General features: G+C 40.6%; 1 protein-coding gene across 1 annotated transcript in view; it reads right to left on the bottom strand.

The window, feature by feature from the left end:
• LOC106562393 (TOX high mobility group box family member 3) overlaps positions 1-15,750 on the bottom strand; it is a 60,955-nt gene that overhangs the window by 5,409 nt on the left and 39,796 nt on the right. Inside the window, exon 3 of the mRNA XM_014127256.2 lies at positions 6,239-6,481. Within this exon, the coding sequence (XP_013982731.2) occupies positions 6,239-6,481 (243 nt within the window). The remainder of the gene's footprint in view (positions 1-6,238; positions 6,482-15,750) is intronic.

Consider the following 15,750-nt stretch of genomic DNA (forward strand, 5'->3'; position numbering starts at 1 on the left):
TCTACTACCTATCATAAAACAGTCTACAAGGCAGAAATGTATTCAATATTTACATAGAAATACTCCACCAGAGACGGAATAGAATACAATTTAATGATGCAAACATGCAAACCATTCAATTCGCTCTTTGAATAAATAGTGAAATAAAACATGCCAACCATTCAATTCACTCTTTGAATAAATGGAGAAATAAACTCGAGCAATGGGATAGCAATGTAATGTTGATTTACATATCTTCAGTTTTAAAATGTTCCACTTGATGTGTAAGTCTCATTGTCACCTCCAGTAGTGAGCTACAGTAAGTGAGTGCTCTCAGAATGACTCTCTGCTCATTGAGAGCATCACAGATGAAACACACTGAGCTCTTTAGCCATGACCATCTGTGTAACAACATTTCAACACAATATTACAATGATGCAATATCACTTAGAGCAATGACACATCATGCCATTTGTGTCAAATGTTGAGATTTCTTCATAACAACTATGGCCCTGCCCTATTCAAAGATCGTTTGCCTTTCAAAATGTATCTTGTGTTTGCTGGCTTTAGTGATTGCTGGCCTTTTTGTAAATGGGTTTGTGGTGAAATAGCTTACACTAGTGTTACAATAATATCACATAACCCAGATTGCTATACAGACTATAGTGGTATAATATTATAAACTTGACTGGTGACTATAAATACATCTACGGCTCTTTACAGCTCACAACTATTTACCTAAAAGAGTGAGTGATTAATGTAATCTATATGAAAAAAATAAATATATATTTGCTATGCAACTACAGTGTAAAAAGAAGTAGCATGTATGTAAAATGTGTGTAACATATATGCTGTATGTAACAAAAAAGCTGTACAAACAAAGTTACTTTTGTCCTCCGAAGAGGAGTTAGTGATTATAGAGTAGGCGAACATACCCTAGCTTAGGCCTAATGTTAACACATCTATGTTAACCATGCTATCAAAACACCCCTGGATAATACTAGTCCCTGAAAAAGGAAATACATCATTTCCAGCTACAGTGGTTGTGAATGTAATGTGTGAATCTGCAACAAGTCTGTTAATTTATGTCCTTCTGTCCTCTCATTTGCATTTTAATTAGAATATTGGATGCGTCCCAAATGGCACCCTATTCTTTATATAGTGCACTACTTTTAACCAGGGCCCATAGTGCACAATGTTGGGAATAGGGTGCCTTTGGATGCAGATATTATCTGCAGTCACAACAGACATCTAAGAAGATAGCTTGATAGTCATCATAAATCTGTAAATAAGTCCTTATCTCGAATGCACAGTGGCCAGATGTGACAAGTGGGGCAGCAGGTAGCCTAGTGGTTAGAGCGTTGGACCTGTAACCGAAAGGTTGCTAGATCGAATCCCCTAGCTGACAAGGTAAAAATCTGTCATTCTCCCCCTGAACAAGGCAGTTAACCCACTGTTCTTAGGCTGTCATTGTAAATAAGAATGTGTTCTTAACTGACTTGCCTAGTTAAATAAAGGTAAAATTAAAAAAAACAAGCCAACCCCTTCTCTTCTCTTCTCTATCAGGCTCCATCCAGCTTGTGTGTTTGTATACATGGCCATGTGTATCAAACACAAGTAAACCTAGAGTCTATGCAATCTACTCTCCAATCAAAAAGGCTTTGTGATGGAAATATTGAGATGGAGACTCTCAACATCTATGCCTTTTAAAAAACCTCAAACTCAAGGAGCCAGCAGCAAAATGATACACAGCAAGTCATGTGTACCTGTCAAGCTGTCACAAGCATATTGGCTTGTTTGATAGAAGGTTGTTGGCTTTGACTACACATCCTATCCTCTCCCCTGCACCAAAGCATCCCAACAACTATGTATAAGATGCAATAAAAAAACCAACAATAGCCGAGACCCTTCCACAACACACTGGCTAATAAACACAGCAGCTGGACTGAAAATACAATATCACTCATTCAGAAGTACCAGAGATAAAATCTCAATAGCAGTGATGTCAATGAAAAGAGCCTTGGGTCTGTTCTTGAAGATATTGGAATCAGAATTTGGGGAGGTGGGGAATTTATTACCAGTGGCACTGTGTGAGCCATAACAGGCTGAAAAGAATGTTAACAAGTTAAATTTCCATTCAATCATTGACAGAGGCTCTTGGAAATGTTCCATTGCAGAAGAGGGGTAAAATCATCTATATGGTAATTATGAGGATGAGTCCCCCAGTAACTTTCGCCAGCATGAAAGGTCAGTCCTATTAAAGATAGTTTATCAGTCCTCTGCACATAGTCCTTTACTGCATGTGCTTTTAAACGGGTACATCTTATTTTCTTACTCCTCCCTTTTTGGCTACCTGGCCGCAGAACCTTGGTGCTTAAGCCAAATGAGAAAAATGGAATTTAGAATGCTGGTAAAGGCTATAATAGCATGAAGATAAATTGTTTTTCAACTCCTCTCTCCCCTGTCTCTGGCTTTAACAAACCTCACATTATACTGCTGTGCATATACACAGTCACAGTCCATCCACTGACTAACCCCTCTCCATCCAACCCCCCCAGCCCAAAAACAAATTCTTCCCTTCCACACCCCCATTTTACCTGACCTTGAAGGGCTACACATCCCCTTCCCCTTCCCCGCTCCCCCATAATTAATGCCCTCCCCCAAAACCCTTCCTTCCCCATCTCTCCCGGTGCACTGTGGGTATTTAAAACTTGTTCAACATGATATCATTTCATTTCAAGTGCTGGCTGCCTAAGAAAACTAAATTACAGAATCAATCATACAGAAGGTCAGGTTGAGACTTCATTACAAGTATTGCATGCCTGCATGAATATCTTTCATTTCTGACTGACCCAATATGTCACAACATCTGTCTGGCTGAAAGTAAAAAGAGAAAAGAAACAGGACGAAGAAAAAAATGACAAAAAAATCCACTCTCTGAAATTGATGTACAACTGATGTCAGTGCTACTCAGCTTGGAAGGAAGATAAGAGAGTGTAAAAAAAAAAAAAGTTTCTGCAACACTGGTCATATTTTCCATTTTATTCAAGACACAGTGGTTTGTGACGGGTCAGAATCTAGGGGATTACATTCATAGACTATCTGTACACTATCAGGGTGTAATTAACGTACTGTACATACAGTCAGCTACAAATCCCCAGGTCAGACCCAAGTGCATGGCATTGCTGGGTGTTGGCTATAGAGCAAAACAACTGTGGATGAATGTACTAGTCTAGCTGGCTAAATGTTTGTGTGTAATAAGTCATTAGGGTGAATGTAGCGCAAATGATGCAGATTAGATTCCTACTGACTAGACTTTGGCAAATAGTCAGTATGTATTCATGTAAATACAATAAACATGCATCTCTGCATAAATTTTGGGAAACAAACCTAGAAAGATACATTTTACTCCATATTAATTTCTATTCAAGCGGGATATTTGGGCTATTTCTAACCCAATTAAGAAGATGTGACACATGGAAGGGACCTTTTTATAGACAGCCATATTCACTCATACTTTTTTTACAAGGGAGGAAACATGGGAAAAGTCTAATTCTGTGCAAGGATACTGTAGAGAAGACAGAGATATTTTCAGAAATAGCACCCAGGGGCCTGTGCAGTGCATCGGAGAGAGAGAGAGAGAGAGAGAGAGAGAGAGAGAGAGAGAGAGAGAGAGAGAGAGAGAGAGAGAGAGAGAGAGAGAGAGAGAGAGAGAGAGAGAGAGAGAGAGAGAGAGAGAGAATGAAGGGAGCCCTAAATAAATAGATACTGGCAGTTCCACCTCCAATAGTATTTGGCACTATTGACAGAGACCAAATGACAAATCAGGAGGACACATGCTGCAAGACACAAATGACAGTCAGAAGCTTGTTAGGAGAGCAGATTAAATAAATAATGACTTGCTTTCTGCCAGCCCACAGACATGTATTTCTCTTTGTAATACCATAGCATCTGTGGCCAATTTGCAAGACATACATGGAGCATTAGAGGAAAGGAATTAGTGGAACACTTGGCAGAGCAACTACATGGAGGGGGATTTAAAAATGGTACAGGTACATTGTACACCCATAGTGTTTTTTCTGTCATGGTGGTGTAGCGAGAGGCTATTACAGTTACGAATTACCCACTGCCACAGAGCTAAGAGAACAGAGAAAACTATTTGGGGAATATGAAAACTGTGGCTGGTTGGGAAACGTATTTACTATGGTTTATTTGCATGGTTTATTAATATGTCCTTGCAGACGTTTCAAATAAGAGATACATAGCAGTGTAGTGTACATAATGTTGTCCCCCAATGTCATTCCACTGACAAAATGAACCTAAAACGTAATAACACTTTTATAAATACTATATAGTTAATTAAAATAGTTACTTCCCTCAACCCCTTTCAAATCTCAAACCAAAGACAATGGCATAGATCAATGTAATTTCCCTGCATTGTCTCTGTGTTCAGGACTTTTGGGGATCAATCCCATATCCAGAACATAATGGAGTTCACGGTCGGTAAGCCTTTCTGCCTTTCTGTCTGTGGCACAATGTTTGCTGAGTGATAAAGGAGCAGAGCAGTGTGCAACAGTCTCCCAGTGACAATGCCACGAGGCAAAGGAGCAGAAACCTCACATTCTTTCCCTGTAGTTTTAATAGTCTCTCCTTACAATCAGAGACATGAGCCATGCAAATGGTGTTAAAGAGGAATAATGTTGGAGAATCAAATCTAATCCTCCACCAAGTCGTGAGAACAGTCAGGACCGTAATTGTGTCAAGGTTCCGTTTCTTCTCCAGATGTAAAAAAGCTTAACTGACCATGAAATGAAAATTCTTTAGGCAAAAGCCTTCCGGGGCTCGGTTATGCAGCACAGATATTTTAAAAGCTGCAATTATTTTACATGCCAGCAGCATGGAAGGGAGGAAAAAAGGCAATGAAATGTTATAGTGCCTGCCCATATCGGAACGTAAATACATATTCTGTAATATCATATGCGATTCACCATATGTGTCTGGTTTAAAAGTGGGGGGTCTGAAATACATTTTTACATGGATAATATGGCTAAAACTTTCATGATATTTTTGTTCAATGTAATGATTTTTTTGCAGTTCAGCCCCCAAAAAACACAGCATCAATATCATCATCTCTCTGCTTATAATGCTTTTTGCCTCCATATTTTCTTCCTATAATCATCCCATATTACTGTAATAGTGTCAGCGAGTGACATTTCCATGTTACCTCCTCAATGCATTTCATCCTCAATGGCATTTAAGAATGCTTTTTCTATCAAAATGTTTTGAATCTATAACATAGAACTCTATCAACATAAAGAAAGTGATTACCGGGTTCCGGAACCATTCCACATTCTCTCATCCACATCAATGGACAGGAAGGCTAAGCTGGAGATCCATTCATTGACTCCCTTTCTAAGTACTCACACTGAAAGGTTAATTCTAGTAGCATCGTGTTATTTAACCAAATACAAAACCTGGGATTCTGAACTCAAACAAAGCTCTCTGTCAGTTGACTGAGTGCATTCGGGCTCTGAACATAACAACATGTAGATAAAGGCATGGAAACACATCATGTGACAGTGGAGGGGACAGGACAGAACAGAATGATGCATCAGCATCTACAGAACAGAGTTTCTGGAACCAACATCCATAATACTGTATACGGACCCATGAAACAGTGGCACTTTTTGGGGACACACTTTCACCACTCCCTGTGGGGGAAAAAATAAAATAATTGTGCCATCATGCCCATGATCCATTAATATCTTTTCCTATTACAGAGGGTTCTTTTGGCAGGCTTTGTTTTCCTTTATAAACCCAAACATAATTCAGTATTTACATACTGCGACCATTAGCTAGCATTGTGATACTATTCCATCCTCCAGCTTTATAAACGGGCCAGATGCTGTGCCAGATGCAGTAACAACTGGAGGTGTGCACTGAGTGCAGTGAAGGTTACTCTATGGCCTAATAAAGGGTAAGGGTATTCTCCTGGTACTCAGATCATACTGTAATGGTCACATGGGCTCTCCTGACCTGTTTATATGACAGCACCTTGATCCTGTACCCAAGTGTTGGTGCTTGGTACTCTATTTTCTCTGTGCATGAACAAATATGTCAAATTGACACCTTATACCCACCCTAACCCTATAATTATTGAAGAGGTGCATGTCCTAATAGCACACTGTACTTGATGCCTATGCATGTGACCATAGTATCTATTAAATCCCTCTAACCTAAGTGTTGGTCTAGTACTCACCAATGGCAGGCCGTTGATACTGGAGAGCCCCTCCTGGTCCATGAGGTTGCGTGAGATGGTGATGGAGGGCAGCTCCAGGCTCTGAGGGGGGAACTGGGGGGTGAAGGGTCCCCTGTGCTGGAGCGGGTGCCCCGGGAAAGGGGAGTCCACATCCGATAGGCCCAGGCCAGACTCTGTCTCTGGAGGAGGGGTGATGGGAGGGATCTCAAACTCCTCGTCTCCCAGGCTGGGGGTGTGGAATGTCTAGAGAGCAGATAGGGAGAGGGAAGAACACGGTCATATCATTGGATTCATGTTTGCGAATCAATACAGATCATGTGTACTGTAAAGGAAACTAGTAGTGAAAGTTGGCTGAGCGAGAAAAAGGAAGGAAAAGCACACACCCACATCAATGGATTAATTTATGATCAGTGTATGTGTACTGTCGTTACAGGCCTAGATATAGTGACATTTAGCTAAAACTATCTGCAGATGTAGGATCTTAATTTGAGCCAGTTTGCTAAAGCAGGAAAATAATCCTGCAGCAACAGGACATGTGAATTATTATGTGGATTAACATTAATGGAAAAAATAGACAAATATGCACATCCAATTTATCAGGTGCAGGCCAGAAGAATGTATCAAAGAAAAAAGAAATGTCCACAACTCTGGTATGATCCCAATGATCATGTTACAGATGTAGGATCTTAATTTGATCACCCTGTTGCAGGAGAACTCTCCTGCAACGCAGGAAATGTTAAATGTGTAGTGTATTTGAGGTTTAAAAAGGATTCCGAAGTTTGTAATTTCCACTTTAAAATTTCAGAGTAGATTTTTCCTTATGAAAAATGTGTCAACCCCTACAAAAATGTCCATTAATTATAATCAAAGGAAAAAAGGAATATCCGCAACTCTGCTATGCTCCCATGGGGATTTAATCAGATGCACAAAACAGACAACGTTTCGATCCGAGTTGGAATCATTCTTATCTCTCAAACCTGCATGAAGCCTTCCTTTCAGGGATTTATTGTTTAAAGGAGGAGAAGTTCGGTGGAGTCATACTAACACTTGTCTATAACCATACAGAGATGTAACATTTCTTAAAACCCATTAAAGTCCACTCTGAGCAAAGTAAGGAGGGAAGAGGGGAAAAAAAGCAACTGCAAAAAAGTTAAGAAATCATGGGAGAGGAGAGGATACATGATAAAAGCCCTTTAATCTCAGGGATGGAAGCTGTTGGGTCTGAAGTGCAGAGAAAATACACGTCACAGAGACATGGGTTTAAAGAAAATGTTCTGAGAAATATTACGCTTGGCCAGAAGGGTTTCTCATTGTTCCCCTTGGTTGAACCCTTAAATCTGCTCATCAAACAGTCTAATCCCTCTGCCTGCAGAATTAAAGCTTTTGGTCACACTTAATTAGCTTATTTGGATTCTTGGAGATGGTACCAACTGCTCTGTTCACCTACTGCTGGTCTTATCTTCATTGGCACATTCCTTAACCCACTCTGTAAAAGGCCAACGTATTCACATTGCGACCCACAATGACCACATCTGTATTACATGCATATAGGACGCACCACATTTGGATACAGCCACTACTAGCATGGCAGTCAAGATACTCTTTCCTCAATATCAAAGGTCTGAAGTCGAGTTGAAAAAAGTATTTCTGTTAGCTTTAGGTCAGTGTGTTGATATCAGTGTTAATACACTTTTTACCAGGACAAGCATAGAAGGGAGGCAGAACAGAAGTCCATCAGCCTCTCTCCCTCTCTCTATTTCTCTCTCTATTTCTCTCTCTCTTTCGATCTCTCTCTTACAGGCAATGAAAAAACCTAAGGCAGTGGCAGCAGAGCGAATATGCCAGCTTAGTCCTTGATTAGAGAGTAGTAATGTTTCTGTTGCTTACTTTGGCACACAGACACTTGAAACGAATTCATTGCCTACTCAGGGCAGCTGTCTTGACAAGCACTGATGAATTCCAAAGACAGAGACAGCTAATAGAGTTGTATTTTCCTGTTCCCCTATTTTCAGACCACTTTTAAACTTTCTGATGCTTGTTTCACAGCTGTTCAATCAGTCCTCCTTTCTGAAGGAGCCACTGCATGGGGCGGCAGGTAACCTAGTGGTTAGAGCGTCAGACTAGTAACCATAAGGTTGCAAGATCAAATCCCCGAGCTGACAAGATAAAAATCTGTTGTTCTGCTCCTGAACAAGGCAGTTAACCTTAACCCACTGTTCCTAGGCTGTCATTGAAAATAAGAATTTGTTCTTAACTGACTTGCCTAGTTAAATAAAGGTAAAACATTTTAAAAAGAAATTTCATCATAGCTCTGGACTCTGGCTTCATGCTTCGGTTCGGCGGGTGCCTAGCAGAACTCGACTATGTGAACCAAACTAGTGTGCTCATCGACCTTTGCTTGAATAATTTGAAAAAAATGCCAATAGTACTACTTAGTCCATCTTGAGATGCCCTAACCAGTATAGAATTCCTCCAAATAATCTCCTTTTTACGCTACTGCTACTCTCTGTTCATCATATATGCATAGTCACTTTAACCATATCTACATGTACATACTACCTCAATCAGCCTGTCTAACCGGTGTCTGTATCTAGCCTCGCTACTTTTATAGCCTCGTTACTGTCTTTTTTACTGTAGTTTTTATTTCACCTAATACCTTTTTTGCACTATTGGTTAGAGCCTCTAAGTAAGCGTTTCACTGTAAGGTCTACACCTGTTGTTTTCGGTGCACGTGACAAATGCATTTTGATTTGATTTCAGATTAATCGAAGATAACAAAAAGAAATCTGTCATTAATTTTTATGTTTTTACCAAGGAGATCTTAGCCGCAACACTTTAAACCTAACTAGGATGTTTGGTTTAGTATTTCTCAAGTGAAAAAATGTGCATGAAAATGAGTCATCTATCGTTGAATGACAACAAACACTTCATTGAACAATCCCTACTGTTGACCAATTACAGACGAAGGGGGATAGATTTGGCTTGCCTCAATAAAAAATGAACAGCTGAAAAAACTCTCGCCGAAGGCCGAAACAAACAAAATTTTCACAAAATGTCATCATAATATATGTATGAACCGTTTAAGTTGGGAAGCATGAGGACGGTTTTATACTGTCTTAGGAAAAAGGGTTCCAAAAGGGTTATTTGGCTTTCCCCATAGGAGAACCCTTTTTGGTTCCACATAGAACCCTTTTGGGTTCCTTGTAGAACCCTCTGTGGAAAAGGTCCTACATAGAACCCAAAAGGCTTTTACCTGGAACCAAAATGGGTTCTCCTATGGGGACAGGCAAAGAACCGTTTAAGGTTCTAGATACAGTTGAAGTCGGAAGTTTACGTACACTTAGGTTGGAGTCATTAAAACTTGTTTTTCAACCACTCCCCAAATTTCTTGTTAACAAACTATAGTTTTGGCAAGTCGGTTAGGAAAATGATGTCATGGCTTTAGAAGCTTCTGATAGGCTAATTGACATAATTTGAGTCAATTGGAGATGTAGCTGTGGATGTATTTCAAGGCCTACCCTCAAACTCAGTCCCTCTTTGCTTGACATCATAGGAAAATCAAAAGAAATAAGCCAAGACCTCAGAAAAAGAATTGTAGACCTCCACAAGTCTGGTTCATCCTTGGGAGCAATTTCCAAAAGCCTGAAGGTACCACGTTCATCTGTACAAACAATAATATGCAAGTATAAACACCATGGGACAACGCAGCCGTCATACTGCTCGGGAAGGAGACATCTCCTAGAGATGAATGCACTTTGGTGCGAAAAGTGCAAATCAATCCTAGAACAACAGCAAAGGACCTTGTGAAGATGCTGGAAGAAACAGGTACTAAAGTATCCCACATCCACAGTAAAACGAGTCCTATATTGACATAACCTGAAAGGCCGCTCAGCAAGGAAGAAGCCACTGCTCCAAAACCGCAATAAAAAAGCCAGACTGCGGTTTGCAACTGCACATGGGGACAAAGATCGTACTTTTTGAGAAATGTCCTCTGGCCTGATGAAACAAAAATAGAACTGTTTGGTCATAATGACCATCGTTATGTTTGGAGGAAAAAGGGGGAGGCTTGCAAGCTGAAGAACACCATCCCAACCATGAAGCACGGGGGTGGCAGCATCATGTTGGGGGGGATGCTTTGCTGCAGGAGGGACTGGTGCACTTCACAAAATAAATGGCATCATGAGAAGGACAATTATGTGGATATGTTGAAGCAACATCTCAAGACATCAGTCAGGAAGTTAAAGCTTGGTCACAAATGGGTCTTCCAAATGGACAATGACACCAAGCATACTTCCAAAGTTGTGGCAAAATGGCTTAAGGACAACAAAGTCAAGCTATTGGAGTGGCCATCACAAAGCCCTGACCTCAATCCTATAGAAAATGTGTGGGCAGAACTGAAAAAGCGTGTGTGACTCAGTTACACCAGCTCTGTCAGGAGGAAGGGGCCAAAATTCACCCAACTTATTGTGGGAAGCTTGTGGAAGGCTACCCGAAATGTTTGACCCAAGTTAAACAATTTAAAGGCAATGCTACCAAATACTCATTGAGTGTATGTAAACTTCTGACCCAGTGGGAATGTGATGAAAGAAATAAAAGCTGAAATAAATCATTCTCTCTACTATTATTGACATTTCACATTCTTAAAATAAAGTGGTGATCCTAACTGACCTAAGGCAGGGAATTTATACTAGGATTACATTTTTACTAGGAATTGTGAAAAACTGAGATTAAATGTATTTGGCTAAGGTGTATGTAAACTTCCGACTTCAACTGTATATATTTTTTCTAAGAGTGTAGAGGAGAGCAGGATAAATTACAAAAGGCTTTAAACAACCATGCACTGTGCTCTACTCTACTACTGCCATCTTATTTAATGTTAACGCCACCGAAAAAGCACTGGAACATTTTTTAAATGTATTTAATAATATATCCTGTTGGGGCTAGGGGGCAGTATTTTCACGGCTGGATGAAAAACGTACCCAATTGAAACAGGTTACTACTCTGGCCCAGAAAATAGAATATGCATATTATTAGTAGATTTGGATAGAAGGCACTCTGCAGTTTCTAAAACTGTTTGAATGGTGTCTGTGAGTATAACAGAACTCATATGGCAGGCAAAAAACCTGAGAAAAATTGAATCAGGAAGTGGGAGAAATTAGAAATGTAGTTTTTGTTTTGAATCCCTTGAAAAACTACAGTGACATAGGATTTACGTTGCACCTCCTAACTCTTCCATTGGCTGTCAACAATCTTTAGGAACTGGTTTCAACCGTCAGCTGTTACCGGGCAGATAATTATGGCTCAGTCAATCATTGGCCAGTCTGAGGAGAGGTGTCTTATGATGCGTGTGCACGTGACTTTGTCGTTTTTTAATTTTTATTCTGGGATGAATACCTATTGCCCGGTTGTAAAATTATCGCAATTTTACGTTAAAAAATACCCTAAAGGATTGATTGTAAACATCGTTTGACGTGTTTCTACAAACGTTAATGGTTCTTTGAACATTTCGTCTATGGATTTGCGTCCACGCCACATGGCATTGTAAAGTGTTCTGGATGGGTCAACAAAACGGACGTATTGGGACATAAATGATGGACTTTGCAGAACAAATGAACATTTCTTGTGGAAGTGGGTGCCCATCCGAGTGCATTCCACCGAAGATCAGCAAAGGTAAGTAAATATTTCAAACATATTGTTAGAGATTTGTCGACGCCGTGGTTGTAGGCTAACTGTATAGCTTAGCATTGAAGGCTAAGTTCTGTACTCAGAATATTGACCAATGTGCTTTTTCCGTAACGTTATTTTGAAATCTGACAAAGTGGTTGCATAAAGGAGTAGATTATCTCTAATTCTTTAAATAATTGTTATAAATTTTATCAACGTTTATGAGTTCTTCTGTAAATTAAATGTGCCTATTCACCGGTAGTTATGGGGAGAAACCTTTTCTGAACGTCACACGCCAATGTAAAAATTGGGTTTTTGGATATAAATATAAACTTGATCAAACAAAAAATGCATGTATTGTCTAACATGATGTCCTAGGAGTGTCATCTGATGAAGATTGTCAAAGGTTAGTGCTTAATTTTAGCTGTATATCTGTTTTTGTGATGGCTATCGTTTTTTTTTTTTGCTGAGGTGCTATGCTAAAATAATCTAATGTTTTGCTTTCACCGTAAAGCCTTTTTGAAATCGGACAATGTGATTGGATTAACGAGTAGAGTATCTTTAAAATGCAGTATAATACTTGAATTTTAATTTTGAGATTATTTTGTTTTGAATATCACGCCGTGCTATCTCACTGGTTGTTGTCCAACCAATCCCGTTAGCGGGATTGTATCTCGAAGGGGTCCTCAATAGGTTTTAACTAGGCAAGTCAGTTAAGAAACAATTCTTATTTTCAATGATAACCCACTGTTCCTAGGCTAAGTGCCTTGTTCAGGGGCAGAACAGCAGATTTTTACCTTGTCAGCTCGGGGATTTGATCTTGCAACCACTTGGTTACTAGTCCAATGCTCTAACCACTAGGCTACCTGCCGCCTAATATGTTTTGTCTCCGTGCCTAACAATGAAAACACAAAGTGTTTAAAACATAAATAGTGTAAAAAGGGAACTGTCATGACTCAATGGTGTAAAGCTACAGCCAGGGCCACATGGCAGTGATCAGGAGAGAACATCATCATCACAGGCTTCATTACCAATCTGAATCTGTCATTTAGAGAAGAATGATGTGCAGTAAAAAGGGCCTCTCTGTTTGTTTGGCTGGTTTCACAGGCCTCAGAAGGATACTTTAGGGGAGGACAAAAGGACATCGCCATTACATTAATTTGTATTACTCTCTGACCTTTTCATACGGGTACAACTTGCCAAGATCTGTGTGGAAGAAGCTAAACCAGGACAGTGAACAGAGCTGGATAGGGATGTTGTAGGCTGATGCATTGTGGCCTGAATTATAGAGGCAAGCAGGATGAGGTTTGAGACAGCCTTCCCTTAGATGAAGGTTAGCAAAGGTGAGTTCCATTTTTATAGTAAAACAGAGCAAATGTGACTGTGACCTTCAAGATAAACAGATCTGCCCCTGGAAGGCAGGAATAGAGGAATGTTCTTTTCCTAGTTTCTGATAAATAGTGTAATGGAGGGAGGGAGGGAAGGAAGGGAGGGAGAGAGGAAGTGAGATTGCTATCAAAGACTCTGGTTGTGTTCCTCATCTCCCGTCCATAATGATGATCCAAATTAACATCCGCACGAGTTGGGAGCTGAAAATTGAGACATGAAGTTAGCTAAGGCTCGTCTGGGGTACAGAGGGAGTGTGTCAGCTGTCAGTGCAGGGCAGGCCTCTCTTACTCAGGGGAGAGGTGCCAGACTAGGAGTGCTTGTCTGCCTGCCTGCCTGCCTGCCTGCCTGCCTGCCTGCCTGCCTGCCTGCCTGCCTGCCTGCCTGCCTGCCTGCCTGCCTGCCTGCCTGCCTGCCTGCCTGCCTGCCTGGCTGGATGGGTGGCTGGTGGAGCCCAGAGAGTAACACACTGTTACAGCGTTGCAGCATTACTGCCTGGTGTCACTTCACATAAAGCCTGGCTAATTCTGCACCAGGAGCAGCTTAGAAGGGCTCTGATCTCAGATTAAGAGATGCACAATCCACTTCCTTCACATCAGCAGCCTGGTTATCCATTTAAATTGTTATGAAAGCTCAGCACAGCCAAGTGCCAAGCAAACCAGATGCTGGCTTCATGTTTGTGTGTGTGTCCATGTCGGTCACTGTGTGTGTGTGTGTGTGTGTGTGTGTGTGTGTGTGTGTGTGTGTGTGTGTGTGTGTGTGTGTGTGTGTGTGTGTGTGTGTGTGTGTGTGTGTGTGTTATGTGTGCCTGCAAGTGTGACGGGTCGTTCCATGGGCAGGCGGAGGGTCCGATTGCATAGGGGGCAGAGCAGGGCTTGTAAGAGGGAGCTGAGGCCAGACCAGATCAATCCAGCATGTCTGGGCAGATGTATAGGGAATCTCCCAAGCAGCCACAGAGCCCCAGTGCTGTATGATATAGTGTGTTGTTAATACACAGGAAGCATTACGTGCATGGTGAAAAGGCCATTAGATTTATGACAAACACATTGGCTCACTGCAAAAGTGTTGACTATTGGAGCTAACAGGCAAGGATTATGGAAATGTTCAGGAAAAGCATGAGATGCTTCTGATCTGATGTGTTTCTGTGAACCATCAAGGACTCCACTATCTCATATTCCTTCTATCTAGAACATGTATGGTGTTCTCACTCCCAATATCGAAGACAGCAGCAAGAAAAAGCTTTTGAGGCAATATCTCCAGCCTTTCAATAAACTTCTGTAATCCAATTCACTGATGCAATAACCAAGACTTGTTAAAGGCAGAGCCATGCAATTACTGAATATAATAGGCCCTGGGATCAATAGAGCCAGGATTGAGACTCCAGTTTCCAATATCTAGCGAGGCAGCGGAGCATAAAGCTACTCAAATGATAACATCACGGTGGGCCCGCAATCAACATTTCAAATTTGTAACCATCTCAAATACATTTCTACATAGATCATTACTCCTGTCTAATTTGATTGGAAGGGAGAAGTGATACCCACCGTTGAGTGGAATTGAATCCCGGTGTACAGTATCATACTCTCTAAGGAGAGCAGTCATTCCTCCCTGTTAGGATGGGTGTTTTAACAGGAGCACACCAAGGTCATCTTATCTCATTCTGTAAGTGCAGAAAGTAATAACACACCAGCCATCTACATATCCAATGTTATTTTATCTTTTGCATATGATGTTTTGGTTGATTTTGATACACCAGCCATCTACATATTCAATGTTATTTTATCTGTTGCGTATGACGTTTTGGTTGATTTTGATACACTAGTCATCTAAGTATCTAATATTGTTTTATCTATTTGAATAAGCATGTTGGCTTATTTAAAGATGTTCTCTGAGTTTGAGTATACCAGTGAGTAAATAGCCAGTAGTGTTTGTGTAGAGATGACCCAGTGTTCCGTATTATACAAGAGTTGCAAGAGAACTGGATGTTAGTTTTTTTTTACAATTACCGTTAGCCTCAATTGTCTATGCAGAACGCAGTTGTATATATTTAGCTGCTGTCAAAGTCACTCATTCATCATGGAGCCAGATCCATTTTGGCTGGTGCTGGTACAGAAGCCTTCCCTTCCAGTGCACCCAGAGCCAAGGCCTGTCACATTAACTTGATTAATACGGTGTTACAGTAGAGAGAAATCTCATTTTAGTGTGAAATTACACAACTCAAAGTGGAAAGTCACTTACATTTTTCCTCAGTTCAGGTTACAAGAAACAATACTTCACACACTCCAATCCTTTTTTCATTAGAAAACATAAATAATCTGTGCTCTGCCTGTGGTTACACTCAGAATTGTTTTAATCTTTCTCTCTTTACATGCACATACGCACGCACACACACACACAAAAAGTGGGCTGAAGTACAATGCCATCTGCGCCGTAACACTGGAAACAGTTGTTCCTTTTGATAA

This window comes from Salmo salar, chromosome ssa11 (genome assembly GCF_905237065.1).
Source record: "Salmo salar chromosome ssa11, Ssal_v3.1, whole genome shotgun sequence".
In the NCBI taxonomy this organism is placed as follows: Eukaryota; Metazoa; Chordata; class Actinopteri; order Salmoniformes; family Salmonidae; genus Salmo; species Salmo salar.